This window comes from Dermochelys coriacea, chromosome 21 (assembly GCF_009764565.3).
Source record: "Dermochelys coriacea isolate rDerCor1 chromosome 21, rDerCor1.pri.v4, whole genome shotgun sequence".
NCBI classification, from domain to species: Eukaryota; Metazoa; Chordata; order Testudines; family Dermochelyidae; genus Dermochelys; species Dermochelys coriacea.
In genome coordinates this window covers 4,847,470-4,862,982 of record NC_050088.1, presented here as the reverse complement: position 1 = coordinate 4,862,982, position 15,513 = coordinate 4,847,470, and the positions used below count along the sequence as shown (strand labels likewise).

The 15,513-nt window shown below is 39.6% G+C and overlaps 1 protein-coding gene across 20 annotated transcripts in view; it reads left to right on the top strand.

Moving 5' to 3' along the window:
- The window catches only part of LOC119846319 (C4b-binding protein alpha chain-like), a 30,938-nt gene extending 16,891 nt beyond the window's left edge, over positions 1-14,047 (top strand). For 5 of the 20 annotated variants that reach the window (XM_043500607.1, XM_038379781.2, XM_038379785.2 and 2 more), the window contains 8 exons: positions 647-829; positions 1,553-1,744; positions 3,449-3,640; positions 4,793-4,972; positions 5,167-5,193; positions 6,764-6,830; positions 8,974-9,079; positions 11,488-11,576. In XM_043500607.1, the coding sequence (XP_043356542.1) occupies positions 647-829; positions 1,553-1,744; positions 3,449-3,640; positions 4,793-4,972; positions 5,167-5,193; positions 6,764-6,830; positions 8,974-9,064 (932 nt within the window). In that variant the 3' untranslated portion in view covers positions 9,065-9,079; positions 11,488-11,576. Of the gene's footprint in view, positions 1-646; positions 830-1,552; positions 1,745-3,448; positions 3,641-4,792; positions 4,973-5,166; positions 5,194-6,763; positions 6,831-8,973; positions 9,080-11,487 lie in introns of all 20 variants that reach the window. The other 15 variants (XM_038379782.2, XM_038379788.2, XM_038379789.2 and 12 more) reach the window with 7 other exon arrangements.
- The last annotated feature ends 1,466 nt before the right edge of the window (positions 14,048-15,513 follow it).

The window sequence follows — 15,513 nt, the reverse complement described above, 5'->3', positions numbered from 1 at the left end:
GCAGACTGATGGAAAGTATAATCATAGGATGGGCTAGGGGAAATGAGAATATAAAGTTCAATAATAGCAGGACAACCAAAAGCAAGAATATAGTAGAGTTGGATCTTGGGAGCTCAGGAACAAGAGGGAGAGTAGTGTTGATTGGTCAAGAGCAACAGATCCACTAAGTGAAGAGTGCAGAAGCAAAGAAAAGTCATGAGACATAAACCCACTAAGTATGAGTAGCAAAGTTAACATTTTGTCAGTTGGACATTTGGATACCCTCAGTAAAACTTAGGGGTTTTTTGTCTGAAGTGAAATTGTGTCATTGGTCTACTTTAACTGTCACATGTAGTATGGTTGTGGTAAACCTAAGGGAATTTCTTCCTTAACCTTGCTATTCTTGGACTTGTGAATAGGAATCCAATTAAATGCAGTGTTGAGATTTTAATATCTGTATGTATCTGTTTAGTTATTTTTTTTTCCTCTCGTCTAGCTCCTAGGTAGCTGTTGTAGAAATAAACTTTAAAATTAGGTCGGGGGAGAATGGGATGCAGAATTAAAGCCACCATTTATTTAAAAAAATGTAAAGATATGCTATTCACATGTTTCAGGGCTTTATTTTTTCTTTAGAAGAAGAGTTTCTCACATTCGTACTCATTTTCAGTGGTCCAGTGCAAGAATGCAGAAGTTGAAAATGGGAGAAAACTAAGTGGATTTGGTCCTTCCTATTCATATCAAGACGCCATTACATTTGGATGCGAGGCTGGCTACTTCATGGTTGGCAGTCATGTGATTATATGCCAAGCCAACAATTTATGGTCTCCTCCAATACCAACTTGTGAAAAAAGTAAGTGCAAATGGGATTTGAGAGGTCATCTTCCCTTACACATTGAGCACACAGCATTATAAAAATCTAACCTTGTTCTTCCAAGGCTTGGTTAGACTACAAGGTTGTTTAGAGTGAAGAAAGGAAATGCAAACTTTAGACCTAAGGTGGGATTTCTCCTAAGGGAGTTCATCTCTACAAGCTGGTGTGTTTTGTTTTGGTTTTTTGTGGGGGTGGAGGGGGGTAGGCATTCTGACACTTCAGTGGTTGCATCTATTGAGAATGAAAAATACAATTGAGTGTTGGTATACTGTGTTGGCAACTGAGCGCGTGGTGTTTAATTCTCTCTCCCCGTGGCTGCCTGTAGATATTGAAGAGGAAAGGGGATAGCATGGGTCCCTGTGGAATCTCACAGCTGAGGGCCATCCATTAGGAGGAGCCTCAGTCATTGAGTCTCAACCACTTCAGTACAGAGTCATCTGCTCCTGCTATGTCATGTAGATGGATTAGCAGTTTGCTTATGGTCCACTGTGTGAGAGGTAGCAATAGAGCTCAAGTAATACGAGCAAACCTTGTGATCACGGACATGGACAAGAAGTTTATTGTCTTGTGCCCTTAGAACAGTCTGTGCTATGTCCTGGTCCAAGCCCTAATTCTGAGGCATCCCAGTCACTTGCTGTTGGAAGTTCCAGAACACATTACATTTTTACAAATCAAAGCAGAAGCATTTATTTTTTACTACAGTACCTCAAAGTGTCTGTGGCGCTCCACCGTTCCCAAATGGAAAAATGCTTCCATCAAAACCTCAATATGTCACTGGAGATGGTATTACCTTGACCTGCGAGGCGAATTATGTCTTGCCCGATGGTGCAAAATCTATGACTAGTCACTGCAAAGGAAACAATGTGTGGGATCCTTCTGTACAAACTTGTCAACGTAAGTCTAGATAAGACTGTCATGGTCTTTTCCCCTGTTGCTTCACAGGCATGTGCATTAACACAGATGTTGCTTCTGCAGATTCTAGCCACTAGGAAACATGAAGATAAATAGCTTTTAATTGAGTTTAATGGTAATCGTAAACTTGTCAGCCATTAGGGTTTCTGCATTGAGGGGGGAGTCTAAGGTTTTGATTATCCTTAAATGTACGCAGTGGCTACTGTTTTCTAAGTTACTTTGCCCAGGAATGGGATCAAGAGTGGTTTGTTTGTGTTTTTTTTGTTTGTTTGTTTTCAGGGTCCAGTTATGGCTTCTTGGATTGGGAAGCTACTGTCTTTTGCAAGGGGCTTGGTGATTATGGAAAGACTACTTCTCAGAGAGAAGCAGAAGTAGTGGCTGTATTTCCCTACTGGCTTTTACTAGGCAGGAAGACCATGGATCCATTTCACAGCTTGTGGTTTAAATATTTTTCAGGGTTTCCTGAGCTATGGCATACATGGTGGAGTCATGCTGTTGAGTTGTGGAGTGGAGAATATGATCTGGTCAGGGGTGAATTTGTCTTTCCCAGTTAAGCTTGACTGATTATCAATGAAGTAAGCTGAAAGTTCTTGGTAATGGTCAATGCTTGGGTCTGATGTCTGTGCTGATTTAACCTCAGGGTTATGTGAAATAGCTCTGCTCGCTGACATTGACTCACTGATGGCAGAATAGAATGCGCTTTTCGCTGCCTTCACTGCACTGACTTAGTCATGTAAGAGCCAATGCTCCTGGCAGGTGCATTCAAAATATTTTATTCGTTAGTGTGCTTTCTCTGCCATAGTTCATCTGTGAACAATGGTGACAGAGTGATGGAGAATTGAGCAGCTTGGGGCTAAGGCATCAGTGACAGTGGACGTTAGATGTACTAACTCATTGGCAGCTTGGTCTTGCATGTGTGACTTGTGAAAGTTTAAAACCTAGAGGAGTTCAGGAGTCTTTAGGGGCATACTAGCTGTGGTTGTTCACTACCTTGCTGGAAGGAGGAAGGCTCTGATCTTGGTCTAACCACCACCACCTCCTCATCCAGGCAAAGAGTAGTACATTGGTGGTGTCGCAATAGCCACTGCTAGGCTCAGGATAGGCTCTAATGTGTCTGGCTGCATGTGTGGGCCCAGAGACTGCCTTGGAGAATCCCACATAAGCCAAGAGGACAGACCTTTCTGTAGCATCTGCATTGTCTATGTGAAGGACGAGATCTTTACGACAAGATATCTTCACCCCTTTTACACCACATCAAGTACAAGTTAGCCTTGATGTTCTGTGTGTCTGCCTCTCTAGCAACTAACAAATGAAAGGACAGATAAGCGAGGGAGGGACAACCTTGGAAGCTGAGACTATCTGTATATCCTACCTATAGACCACCCTCCTTGTTTTGCCAGATCAGCTCCTTCTCCTTATGAGGCCTTTCTAATATGCTTATCAGAAAATCAGGCAAGTAATCTGCTTGCATGTTTCGTTATCTCTCTTAGAACATTAGCTCTTTGGTAGTTATTCCCTGCACTGCCCTTGCCAAAGGACAGTACATCGAGCTGTCCTGTGAATGATAGTTGCCCAGCTTCTAGGATGTATGTCCTTGGCCAGACATGATAAATATTGTAGTGAGTCATTCAATTATGCCCTGGACTCAGATTTATTTTAAATGTCACCCCTTTATTTTTACTACAGTACCTCGAAGTGTCTGTGGTGCTCCATGGTTCCCAAATGGAAAAATGCTTCCATCAAAACCTCAGTATGTCACTGGAGATGGTATTACCTTGACCTGTGAGGTGAATTATGTCTTGCCCAATGATGCAAAATCTATGACTAGTCACTGCAAAAGAAACAATATGTGGGATCCTCCTGTACAAATTTGTCAACGTAAGTCTAGATAAGACTGTCATGTTCCTGCTTCAGAGGCACATGCATTAACACAGATGTTGCTTTTGCAGAGTCTAGGCATGAAACTTTTCTTTTACAATGTAAACAGAGTTTCTGTACTGAGGATGGAGTTAACATTTTACCTTTTTAAATGGACTGAGTAACTATCGTAGAGGTTCTAAAACCATGTGCTTTCTTGTCCTCTTAAATCTGAGGCAAAGCACTTCTGTTCACAGGAGCACTGCAGATCTGTCTGTTGCTTTATCTGAAGCAGCTTGATGTATACCGGTGTGGAATAGGGGTTAGATTTTTTAAATTGTTTTCAAAATATGAAAACTCTTCTAAAGGGTGGGCGTAGCACAGGCACAACTGAAGTTTTGTTTGGCTTTATTGGTAACTGTTGGTCTGTGATCTTGTATAAGATAATTGTTGGAGGGCATCTGTTGACTAATGTACCAAGTAAAATGGAATATTTAATATGTGGGGTTTAATTTTCATTTAAGTGGCACTTTCACACCAGCTCTGTCTCTGCTGCCTTGGTCTGGTCTTTCATGAAGTGCCAATGCCAAGAGCACCAAAGAATGCACTCCCCACAAGGGGAGTGCATGCTGCATTCTTCATATTGGAGGGGAATGAACTCTTAATAAAGCTCCTTAAGTGACATGACAAACAGCTTCATCAATAGAGAAAGTTTTAAGGACAGAGGCTCAAACTATTAATAAAGATTAGCTCCATGCTGCGTGAGGGGCTTTCAGACTGTTGGTTGAATGGCTATTTTAACTCTTCCAGTGCCTCTCATTAGTTCATTTTTTAGGATAAGCATTGTATAAATGCCTATACGTAAACAATAGTAAATCACTGGAAACAAACAGGTCATGAGACCGTAACATTCCTGTCTACATAATGTGGCTGTTTTCCACTCCTTCAGTAAATCGGTGCAAAGTAGACAAACATGAAAAAAGTTATGGAACAGGTGCTCTGAAATGTTTGGTTCTAACCAAACATCTTAAAAGTAGCAGAAAGATTCAATGGGGGTATGTATTTTAAAATGCATGTGGATGGAAATATTTTTAAAATGGAAGCCTAATCTCAATTGCACTTGGGTTTTGTATTACTTGTTAAAACAAAGTGTTTTCACTTTTTCACCTTCAGGTGTTTGTCCAGACCTGGTCATCTCTCATGGAAGAGTAAAGTCTGGAGGAAAACCTCATTATGTTGTTGGAGATCATGTTACAATTGAATGTTATGCAGCCTACACAATGCCTGGTGAACCTAAGATTCATTGCACTGATAAATTTAAATGGGAGCCTGTAATTCCAGAATGTAGACTACGTAAGTATAAATGTGATAAATTCTTAAAAACCACTTTCAAAAAAGACTATTCAATACATCTTGTTTTTAATTGGTTCTTGTCCTAATTTAACACTTTACTGGACTGTCTCCAAGAAAATCCAGCATGAGATTAATACATGTACGCCTTGTATAATTACCATTCATGCTCTTAAATTCACCTTTTTTTGTTCTAGGTGTGTACATCATAATTATTATTTGTGGTAAGTACTTTATTAACACCAAATGAGATGCAGTGAAGCTTTTTTTATTTCATGTATAAAATCAGTGTGTTACTTGTATTTCAATTCGTTGTACATGACTGCAGGAACCTGCAGTGATTTGGGAGTTTCTCTGTCATTGAATTACTTGCATACTCTTTTGCAATGCTGTAAACTTCCTGAAAAAACTGATTAGGTGTATTAGCATCAACTGCTACAAATCATAGATAAACAAGAAAAACCCCACTTTACATTAAAACTATGTAATAAAAATCTGAGGGAATCTTTGTTAAATTCTGCCAAAAATTTGAAGCACGTTTTTGGCTTTGTATTGGAACCTGTTGGGTTTTGTTTAAACTATAATTAGGCAATAACAGGTCCATTATGAACCAGCTGTGCCTCTCCCATCTTACAAAAGGTTTTTCTCTGCTCTCCCTCCCTCTTTAATACTTGGTTTCCAACTTTTAAATTCTGTGGACTGCTTGAAACAAAAATCCTTGCTTGGACTCTGACATTCTTACTTCAATGCCACAACTCTCTGGCCACCCTAGAGCATGGTTATTTTAACAAGCAGCATTAGGCATAGTAGCAAGGTTTACTTACCCCTTTTGGTTGCATCTGGGGATTAACTCTGCTGAGGCTGACATTCCTTCCATCACTTGCTTATGCACAGTCCCTCTTGGTCTCTAGAACTCAGTGCTTTCTCTGCATTGTTTGGCTCTCCAGCCAGATAACGTGAAAGGGGAAAGCTGTATAGTGAACAGTCACCAGAGTAGGTGTCATTCCAGGCAGTATTTCAATTGAAGATTGTGCCACTCTCCCAGTGGCTGATACGGAAACCCAGGCCCTCCCACTTCTACAGCTTGTAGCTCAGGGACCCTACAATTAGGAGAAAGGTCTGCACCATCTCTAACTCTTGCTGCCATTTCCATGGGCTGCTTCCTACACTGTGCTCTGCTGGCTTTCTTCTCGACCACCCTTCTGGGTAAACACTTCCCTCAGAGTCAAGAGCTTAGGTCTTGGACTTCTACTTCCCTGAGTTTCCACCTTCTGTCTTCACTAACTCCAACAATAACTGCAAACTTCCACACTACAGCCCTTTTGTTTGCCCTTCCTGGCTTTATACAAGCCCCACCTACTCCTGCCCAGATGGGCACTATCTTCAGTTACTGCTTGTTAATCATGTCCCATGCAGCCTACCAGGTTTAGTCCCTTCTGAGCAGCCTTAACCCCTTCACAGGTGGTTGTGATAAGGTTCACAGCACTTCTGAAAAAGAGAGAGTGCCAATGAAACTCCCTGTAATGCAGTGGGTGCAGCTTTACCATTTTGGGCCTGCTTTTTCCTCTCCCCTGAGATGATCAGTTCACTAGCTGTGAGTTCCTTTGAGCACTGAGTAGAATACTTTTTTGATTAAAGATTCAGAGGTGGGGGGAGATTGTATTGTGGTTGAACACATACGTTGCTAAAAAGCATCATTAACTTAGTTTCTAAACTTGTGACGCTTGTTACTCGCGGGTGTATTCTTGAGCTAACAGTGACTTGTCACCCACTTAAATTTTTTTTCCTTTCAAGTAATTGTAATCGCTGCAGGGATGCTGACAGTAACTTTGGTCTATAAGAAATTTTTTTCACAGAAAGGGTAAGTCCTACACCTGTTCCTTGTACTTGTTTGTCAGCTTCCTGATGCCGTTTCTTTTCTGCGTGAGCCAATACAGTAGCTTCTTGAGCTTTCATTAGCCTTCGTATTCACTAACCTGTTATAAATTCAGTGTTGAACCTATTCTTACTTGGCTCTGATAATTACCTACATAAAAGCTGTGAATTAACCTTAAAGGCTGCACGTGACCTTTTCCCATATAGTAAGGCATTTAAGCTCATAATGCCACTACATAAATCCATGGTACACCCACACCTTGAAGGATGCATGCAATTCTGGTCACTCCATCTCAAAGATATTTAAAATTGTAGAACTATAGCAAAGGGCAACAAAGAATGATGAGGGGGATGGAGCAGCTCCTGTATGCGGAGAGATTAAGACTGGGACTAGTCAGCTTGAAAGACCCAACTGGGGGCGGGGGAATATGATCTATAAAATCATGACTGGTGAGGAGAAAGTGTTCACCCCTGCACATAACACAAGAACTAGGAGTCACCTGATTAAAATAATAGGCAGCTGGTTGAAAACTAGTAAGGGAGTACTGCATATAACCTGTGGAACTCATTGTCAGGGGACATCATGAAGGCCAAAAGTATAACTGGGTTCAAGAAAGAATTAAGTCCATCAATGGCTATTAGCCACAATGGTCAGGGACACAGCCCCATGCTCTGGGCATCCCTAAACTTTCAACTGTCAGAGGCTGGGACTGAACAACAAGAGGTGGATCACTATTAAATTGCCCTGTTCTGTTCATTCCCCCCCGAAGCATTTGGCACTGGCCACTGTCTGACAGGATACTGGGCTAGATGGATGGCTAGTCTGACTAAATATGGCCCTTCTGAGGTAGGCTTAGTTCTGACACAGGAGCCTAGGAATACAATATTTTCTTGTGGAAGGAATATGTCTGTGTCCTGTTCAGAAACACCAGTTTTCCCCCCAGTAATTTAGATGGTAGGACACGCTTGCTTACTCTGTTGCTTCCAGGGAAGAATCTTGAATGGAAAAGCAATACATGAAAAATAAAGTATTTGTAAGATGCTTGTCTATTCCTCAAAAGTAGTTTTTTAATCTCATCAAGAAGCCATTTGAGTAAATGTTTAACAGGTAAATTAAATCCCCCTACACACCCACAACACAAGGGAAAGCTAAAACCGCATGCACGTGTGTTTAACATTCAATTTTTATTTTATACAATACTTTCATAATTCAAAATTTAAATACAAAATAGTAGGTAGTATAGAAAAAGATGTATAGTAACTACCCAATAATTAAACGTTTGACATTTCATTTGTATAGATTTCTAGCAAACCTGTATAGTGACAGAAGTAACTTCTGTAAATTTTTTTTTTTAAAAGTGAACATTAGAACCTGACCTTGCTCTGAGAACAGTGGGCCCTCCATCCATGTAGTTCTCTGGTAAGGACTGGAGCCTAACTTAATTCATGAGGAGTTTCCTCTTTAATACCTTGCATACACTTTTCATAAGGTCCACTTTCTAGGACAAGTTTGTTTGTTTGTTTTTTTCACTATGGTGATAAGCTTCTAACAAACAAATGCTTTTGTGGGGAAGGGGTTGGGGATAGAACATACTTTCAAAAATATTTAGTGTAGAGAAACTCAAAGGGATGTAAAGAACAAAATACGTGTTTTGCTGAAATGAGGCTTAAGCCCTGTAAACACATGCCCAACTATAAGCAGGTAAATAGTACAGTTGACTTCAGAATTTACCTTTAAGTGCTTTCCTGGATCCAGGGCATTAGTGCACCATGTGGCTTTTTCATTACCTATGCTCCATGAACCTTTGACACTTGTTTTTGTTTTGATTTGTTTTGTTTTAAACACAAGAGCCAGGTTAATTAACAAAAGAGGTTTATGTGGAGGGCAGGGAGATTTTAAAATGGAGACCATTCAACAGACTGTTTTGGCTCCAATATTTGATATAGACTAGAGCTTATTATGGAAATCGCTGCAGGCACCAAACTCTCTGTATTCAGTTTCTAAACTTAAGGCTCCCGTAAAAATAATCTCACCAGCTATTTCCCTCTTTCCTCCATTCCCTTGGGCTTAACTCGCCATGCATAGAGAATATTAATCAATTAGACTTTCCCCCTCCTCTGCTGTTCAGCTCATACCAAACTGATGAAAACGGCCAAGAAGCATGCATTTTAAATGCTAAAGTACCAGATGAAACTGAAGCATCTGCATTAAAGAATTAATTGAAACATTAAAAGGTATATTTTGTTTTAAATTTCCTTTCCACTTGAAAATGTCCAAATTAGATGGCTTATTCATATATCCAAGGGAAATGTGGTATGTAATTGCTATGTATTAGGTGAAGACCACAAGTTACTTTCATAGGTCTTCCTGTATGGTATGTATTTTTTTTTTTTTTTTTTTTTTTTGGACTAATTCATTCTCATGTGTTACCTCCTTTTGATAAAGGAGAAATATTGTCACTTTAAATCAAACTGCATCTGTTAAGGACCACTGTACATCACCAGGTTTGAAGTTTTTTTTAAAAGGCATGCATGAAATATTTCAGATTTTCATTTTGAAGTATTAGTGGCTTAAGTTTTTCAGTTAAATTGTTTTCATAAAATACTCTTTGCTATGATTACTTCCTCATAATAACTAATGTAGGGCTGGAAGAGACTGCAAGAGGTCATCTAGTCCAGCCCCCTCACCAAGGCAGGACCAGTACAACTAGACCATCCTTGACAGTTTTGTCCTGTCTGTTCTCATAAGTCTCTAATGATGGGGATTCCACAGCTTCCCTTAGAAGCCTATTCTAGTGCTTAACTATCCTTTTTAGTTAGAAAGTCTTTCCCAATAGCCAATCTAAATCTTTTTTGGTACAAATTAAGCCCATTGCTACTTGTTCACCTTCAGTGGACATGGAGAACAATTGATCACCATCCTCTTCGAAACAAAGTGTTAAACTATTAAGTAGAAAGTGTAAAAAAAAGTTTTGACTTGGTAAGGAAACTGTTTCTATGCTTGTTGCATTTGAATTAAGATGGTTAAGAGCAGCATTTTTCCTTTTGCATAGTAAGTTTCTAAACATTTGCTTAATACAGCCTTGAAACTTAACTTTAACTCTGAACAAAAAGTTTAGAACTGAACAATTCAGTAATGAACAAACTCCATTCCCAAGTTCATAACTGAGGTTCTACTGTACTTTAATTGATAAAACCTGGTGGACCTGTATAATTGGCAACAATTGTGGTTATTCTGACACCTCAGCTGAGTCGAATGTTTGTTTCAAAATCAGTTATATTTCCAACATATCAGAACAAGGGACCAACCTGCTGCTTTTCACTGTGCTTAGTTATGACAAAGTTCTGGCAGTGTTTAACACTAAATATATATTAGTGCAGCGCAAGACAAAACACAATATTGGGTTTACACTCTGCAGTGGGTGTGCACTTGAGTGCTGGACAATCCCAATCCCAAACAATTTTACATGCAGAGATAAATCCTTAGAAACCAGGGTTTCCCTCTATCCCAGTCTCAAATCCTTCAGTATGGCTTCCAGGAAGGTGGTGGTAATGGATTGGAGATCTAACATCTCAATCCTGGCTATCCTTCCCATAAACCTTTTGGAAGCAGTCATTTTTAAAAAAAAAAAAAAAGAATCTTCTCTAGATTGTAACGGATAAATTTTAGGTATCTTGTTTCAAGTTGGATAGTCTGGTCTACAACTTACATCCATTGTAGGACAGTCTAAGTACTTTAGAATGGTGTTTCTCATGAGCTTGTGCCTCTCCTTGTGGGAAGAAGGTGCTCTGATCATTTGTTGTGACAATTCTAGAAATAGGTAAGTCGTCATTGCTGCATCTCCTGGGCAAGACACTGATCTGAAGTAACAGCAATAAGAGGGGTTTACAGTTGTAACTTCTGAATTCCAGCTTGTATTTGCCAGGAATTCCCCACTGGAGTCAGGAACCTAGAGCAATAACCCTACTTGGCCCTTATTCTAACCTTCTCCCCCACCAAAAAAAAGTAGATGGAAAGGATCATTAACGTTTGGGTCAGTATTTAGAATATATCTAAAAATTAAAGGATTAGTAAATTAAGCTGAGATTTTCAGACCAATCAGTTGTGGGTACACATTGGGGTTTAAATCCTCACGTGTAGCGATGCTAACCAGAATCTCACTGGACCACAAAAATGAGAATTTTGCTCAAGTCTGTGTTTTAGGGCAGCTTTTGGTTCTTAAGCATATTTAGGACTGTTGAAGACATGTGAACCAGTGGCATAAATTAAGGAAGTGACTTCTCAGGAGCATGGGATTCCTAACTATTTGTCACAGTGTTTTGTAGTTAGCAACATTAAGAATTTAACACTTTATTTTGGTTGCTGAAGAGATTGTAAAATAATCAAGCATTTCAGGAGAGCAGAAATGCAAGATGTTAACAACTTGATAACTGCTTTAGTTTAAAAAAACAGGCTCGTATGACTGGGGGGGGGGGGGTATTTGCATTTTAAAGCGTACCAGCAACCAGTATGTCTCTGAAGTAATAACAAAAAAACTGGAGATATTTTCCAAGCCAGCTTTTCTAACAGGAAGCAATATGCTAAATTATTTTTTCATATCTCATTTGTTTTAATTGGTAAACTCTAATTCTTGTTTTTGCAGGAAACATGTCTCCACTTCACCTACTGCTGAATACACCTCATGTAAAACTTGATTGATTGGAGGGGAAGGAGAAGTGGTGAAAAGTCTTTCACAGATGGAAAAAGGACTGCATTTGCACTATATTTCTGTAGTGGAATATTTAGCACCTACTTTCACCAGAATTGAAGATGCTTTCATCTTACATTTTTCTTCTCCTTTTGTGATTAACTGCTGTAGGCATCTACTGCGTGTTTTGGCTTTGTGCCTTAGTAGACTAGTGCCATCCCTTTTAGCTCACTTGTCTGTGTGAAATTAACTTATACAAAGCTTTGTGCCCATAGCCTTTCCACAGCAGCCTGGAATATTAAAACTCTCTATTCAGGGCATTATACCAGCTGCCTTCTTTCTCTGCCTTGCAGTATCCTCCTGCTTCCAGAAAAGACTAGGCAGCGAGAGAGTGCATGGTAGGTTCTTGATACGACTTATGTTGCGTTAGTGGCCATATTGTTTAAATTTAAGTACCTCTATTTTAGGAAGGTGACTACCTACTGAAAGATATATGGTGCCTAGTTTAATTTTCATAAGTTTTGCACACCATTCCCTTTATATTTGCAAGTACTAAATATGAAAACTAAACTACTTCTCTTGGCGTCCACTGCTTTTGGATATACCGTGCATCTAAACCAGGTTTTTGTAACCTTCCTGTTAAGGCAATTAATTGGTCTTGGTGTGCAACATGGGGAGTAATTCTGTCCCAGTTAAGATTGCAAAGGACCACCTTGAATGGGGAATCAAGAGAATGACCACATCAAACACTTGTTGTGCCTCAGACTTGCTAGATAATGAGGGTTTCCCAGGGGAAGTGATGGAAGATGTACTTAACTGGACAAAAGTGCTAGCAAATACATCAAGATTGTATTTATATTGCAATATAAATACAATCTTGATGTATTTTTTTTTTCTTGCTGAAAGACCAGCAAACACTTTTCAGCTGAAACAGCTCAAAAATTATTACATGAGGGATCTTGGTTAGGGGATTTCCTACTGGAGGCACAGATCTTGGTGCATATCTGAAATCAGTACTTTCCCAGATGATAATGGGCTCTGAATTAAAGCTTGGATTGAACTCAGCCACTATGACTTAATGATATTATACATTTCATGATCTGTTTATGAAAATTGTCATCTCATAGCAATGGGTGGCTAAGCAAATAAACCAACTTTTTTTACCACAGACTGTGGAGGCAGTTCTGTTACAGGTTCACTTTCCCACAGAAGGAAGTAGATGCAATTTAAGCTGGTTTTTATTTCAGATATATACATCCATATCACACAGAACAATGCATATTTGTATTAGTACTTTTAACATTTCTGATCAGAAACATTTGTTTGAATAAATATGACCCCCAGCACACTATGAAACAGTAATATTCTGTGGGGCATGCTTAACAAGGAAGGGCTGAATTCCAGTGATTTTTCTAGGCACTAAAGTTTTGTGAATGTAAAGTCTAGGCTGGCTGTGCAATGAATGGGAGGAGTCAGAAGCCAGAGCCTGGGATTCACAAAAACCAGCATGTTTAAGTTGCTCCTTGCATAAGGTAGCCAAGAGGTGATACAAAGTCAAGGCATATGGGCTAAGCTCTACCCCTCTCCGAGACTGGTACCTCCCTGCTGTGAATCCTGGGGTGAAGTACCTACACTGTTTATGCAAGAAGCTTGGGGTGTTGCTCAATCTTGCATCCACTCACTCAGCATTTATCCATCATACAACAGCTTCTACACTGAGGGAGCAAGCAAATATGAGCGACTCTCTGACTCTCAGGTACATGCTTTAATCACCAGGTTAGTCATCTGTTCCAGTGACTTTTTTTAAAATTATTCACAGTGGAACAGTTTCAACAAGAGATACTGAAAGAATCCTACTACATGGCTAGGGCACTTACTGAGCAGTGACAGATCCCTGTTCAGGTGGAGGGGGGACTTGAACCATGGGTCTCTCAAGTGAGTACCCTATTCACTGGGCTATAAGTTAGAAGGAAAACCTGTCCTCTAGTCATTTTGTGCAAGCTCATCTATATAGGGCCTTGATCCAGCAGGCAAGGTTTGAGCATGCTTACCTGATAGATGGTTCTCCAACTCATCTATGGGGCTCCTACCTTTTCCTGGTTGAGGCACCATTGTGGGGCTTAGGCTTTAGTTGCCTAAAGTGGCAGTTAAATGCATACATCCTTTTGGGAATGTAGCCCAAAATGTTTACTAATCATTTTGCTTATCAAAATAGCTTTACAGCGAGGACTTGCATTGTGGGACTATTCAAAATGTGTACAAGAAAACACGGTTAGACTGGGGGTAAAATGGTTAATTCCAGGAATTGCTTTTTAAGTACAGGGTATATTAGAAATGCCTATTATATCAATCATAGGGTTGCTGTATAGTGCCTTTCAGTGTGAAGGGGGCAGGGGAGAGCTATTTAAAATGCAAGGCAATTGTAACCATATCCCTTATTTAGTAGCATTAATGTTCAGTTTATGAACACAAGGAGGATGTCTTGTCGTCTTAATAAAGTGATTTTTTAAGTGAAGTATTTGTCACTCATTCTTTTGATTTTTAATAAGCATCATGCTCTGTGACTACTAGTCTAAAAAAAAAATGAAAAATCTGAAATCAGTCAAAGTAAACTTGAAATTGCAAAAAGTGTTTCATGCCAACTCAAAATAGTATTTTTTTTTCCAAGCACAATGATTGAATGGGATCAATCAAAAAGATTGCATAGCTCTACTCCATACATTTTATAGCATGATTACTTCATGCAGTTTTAGAGATGCACCATCCAGTAGGTATATTAAGTCTAAAGTAATCAATCTAAACACAAGTTATTGCAAGTATTAATCTATCGGGGAGCTATATTCAGCTATAAATTTAACTGTCAGTTACTAGAGATGATGGAAACTGGACTAGGGGAGTGAAAATAAAAAAGAGTTTATTGGCCTCTGGCTCATGTAAAACATAGCTGTTTTACTGGCTTGCAGAATGTAATTTTTCTTTTAAATCAAGATATTTGATTTAAGTCACCAAGAAGGGAGGGGGATAGGGGGGTTGTGTGTGTACACACACTATCTGCACCTCCTTGTCCACTGAATAGGAAGAATCTGCACTACCCTATGTGTGAACCAAACACAGGACCCTTCATTAAAACTATTCCTACCAGTTCAACAGAATACAAGCACAAGTATTACATTAATACACATACTTACGGAGCAAGATGACACTTTTGCTGAAAGCATTCTGGGACCTCCGTGATGTGAATATAGGTGCTCGTGGAGAGGGGAAAAAGTGACTTTCCATTAGTGTTGCTTTTCCCCCTACATCATAACCGATTTCAAATGGTGCTAGATAAAAACAAACTCTGAACACCAAGAGAGATCGGTCAGCCTGTGTAAGAGATGTTTTCCCAGCTGAGCGGGGAGTCCTCTAGGTCTCAGCCGCGGGTCTGTTTGAGGAAAAACTGCTGTACCAATGGTCTGATTGCTTTTCAGAGGCTTTTGTGGCATGTCCAGAAGCATCCAGTCAGTTTGAAGAAACGAGTCTACCATAGAACTTAGTATCTTGAGTGGTCTGCATTAAATATGGGAGGGTTATGGCTTTACTTGTAACAGGAGCTACTGGAAATAATCCTTGTTACTGTTTATCAGGCTGTTTTCTTGAGAAAGATGATTTTTTGTTTTTATTCAGTACACAAACTTCTACCACTTACTGGTAAGAGAAGGGGTCAGCATTTCAGAGGTGCTGAGTACTTACAGTTCCAGATAAGCACCTGCAGCTCCCCTTGACTTTGTCACTATTGAAAAACAGGTGCTAAAATGCCATGATTTATTATGGCACTAATGGATATATGAAGTTACGCATCATACTAGTCACTTTAGTACTGTATCTAGATAAGCTTCCCATATTGCTTATCACTTACCAGGTTGTATGAAGACTGGAAAGTGTTTTCACTATGGACACTTCAAAGGATGAGGATCCACAAAAGTAACTAAAGCACTTAAC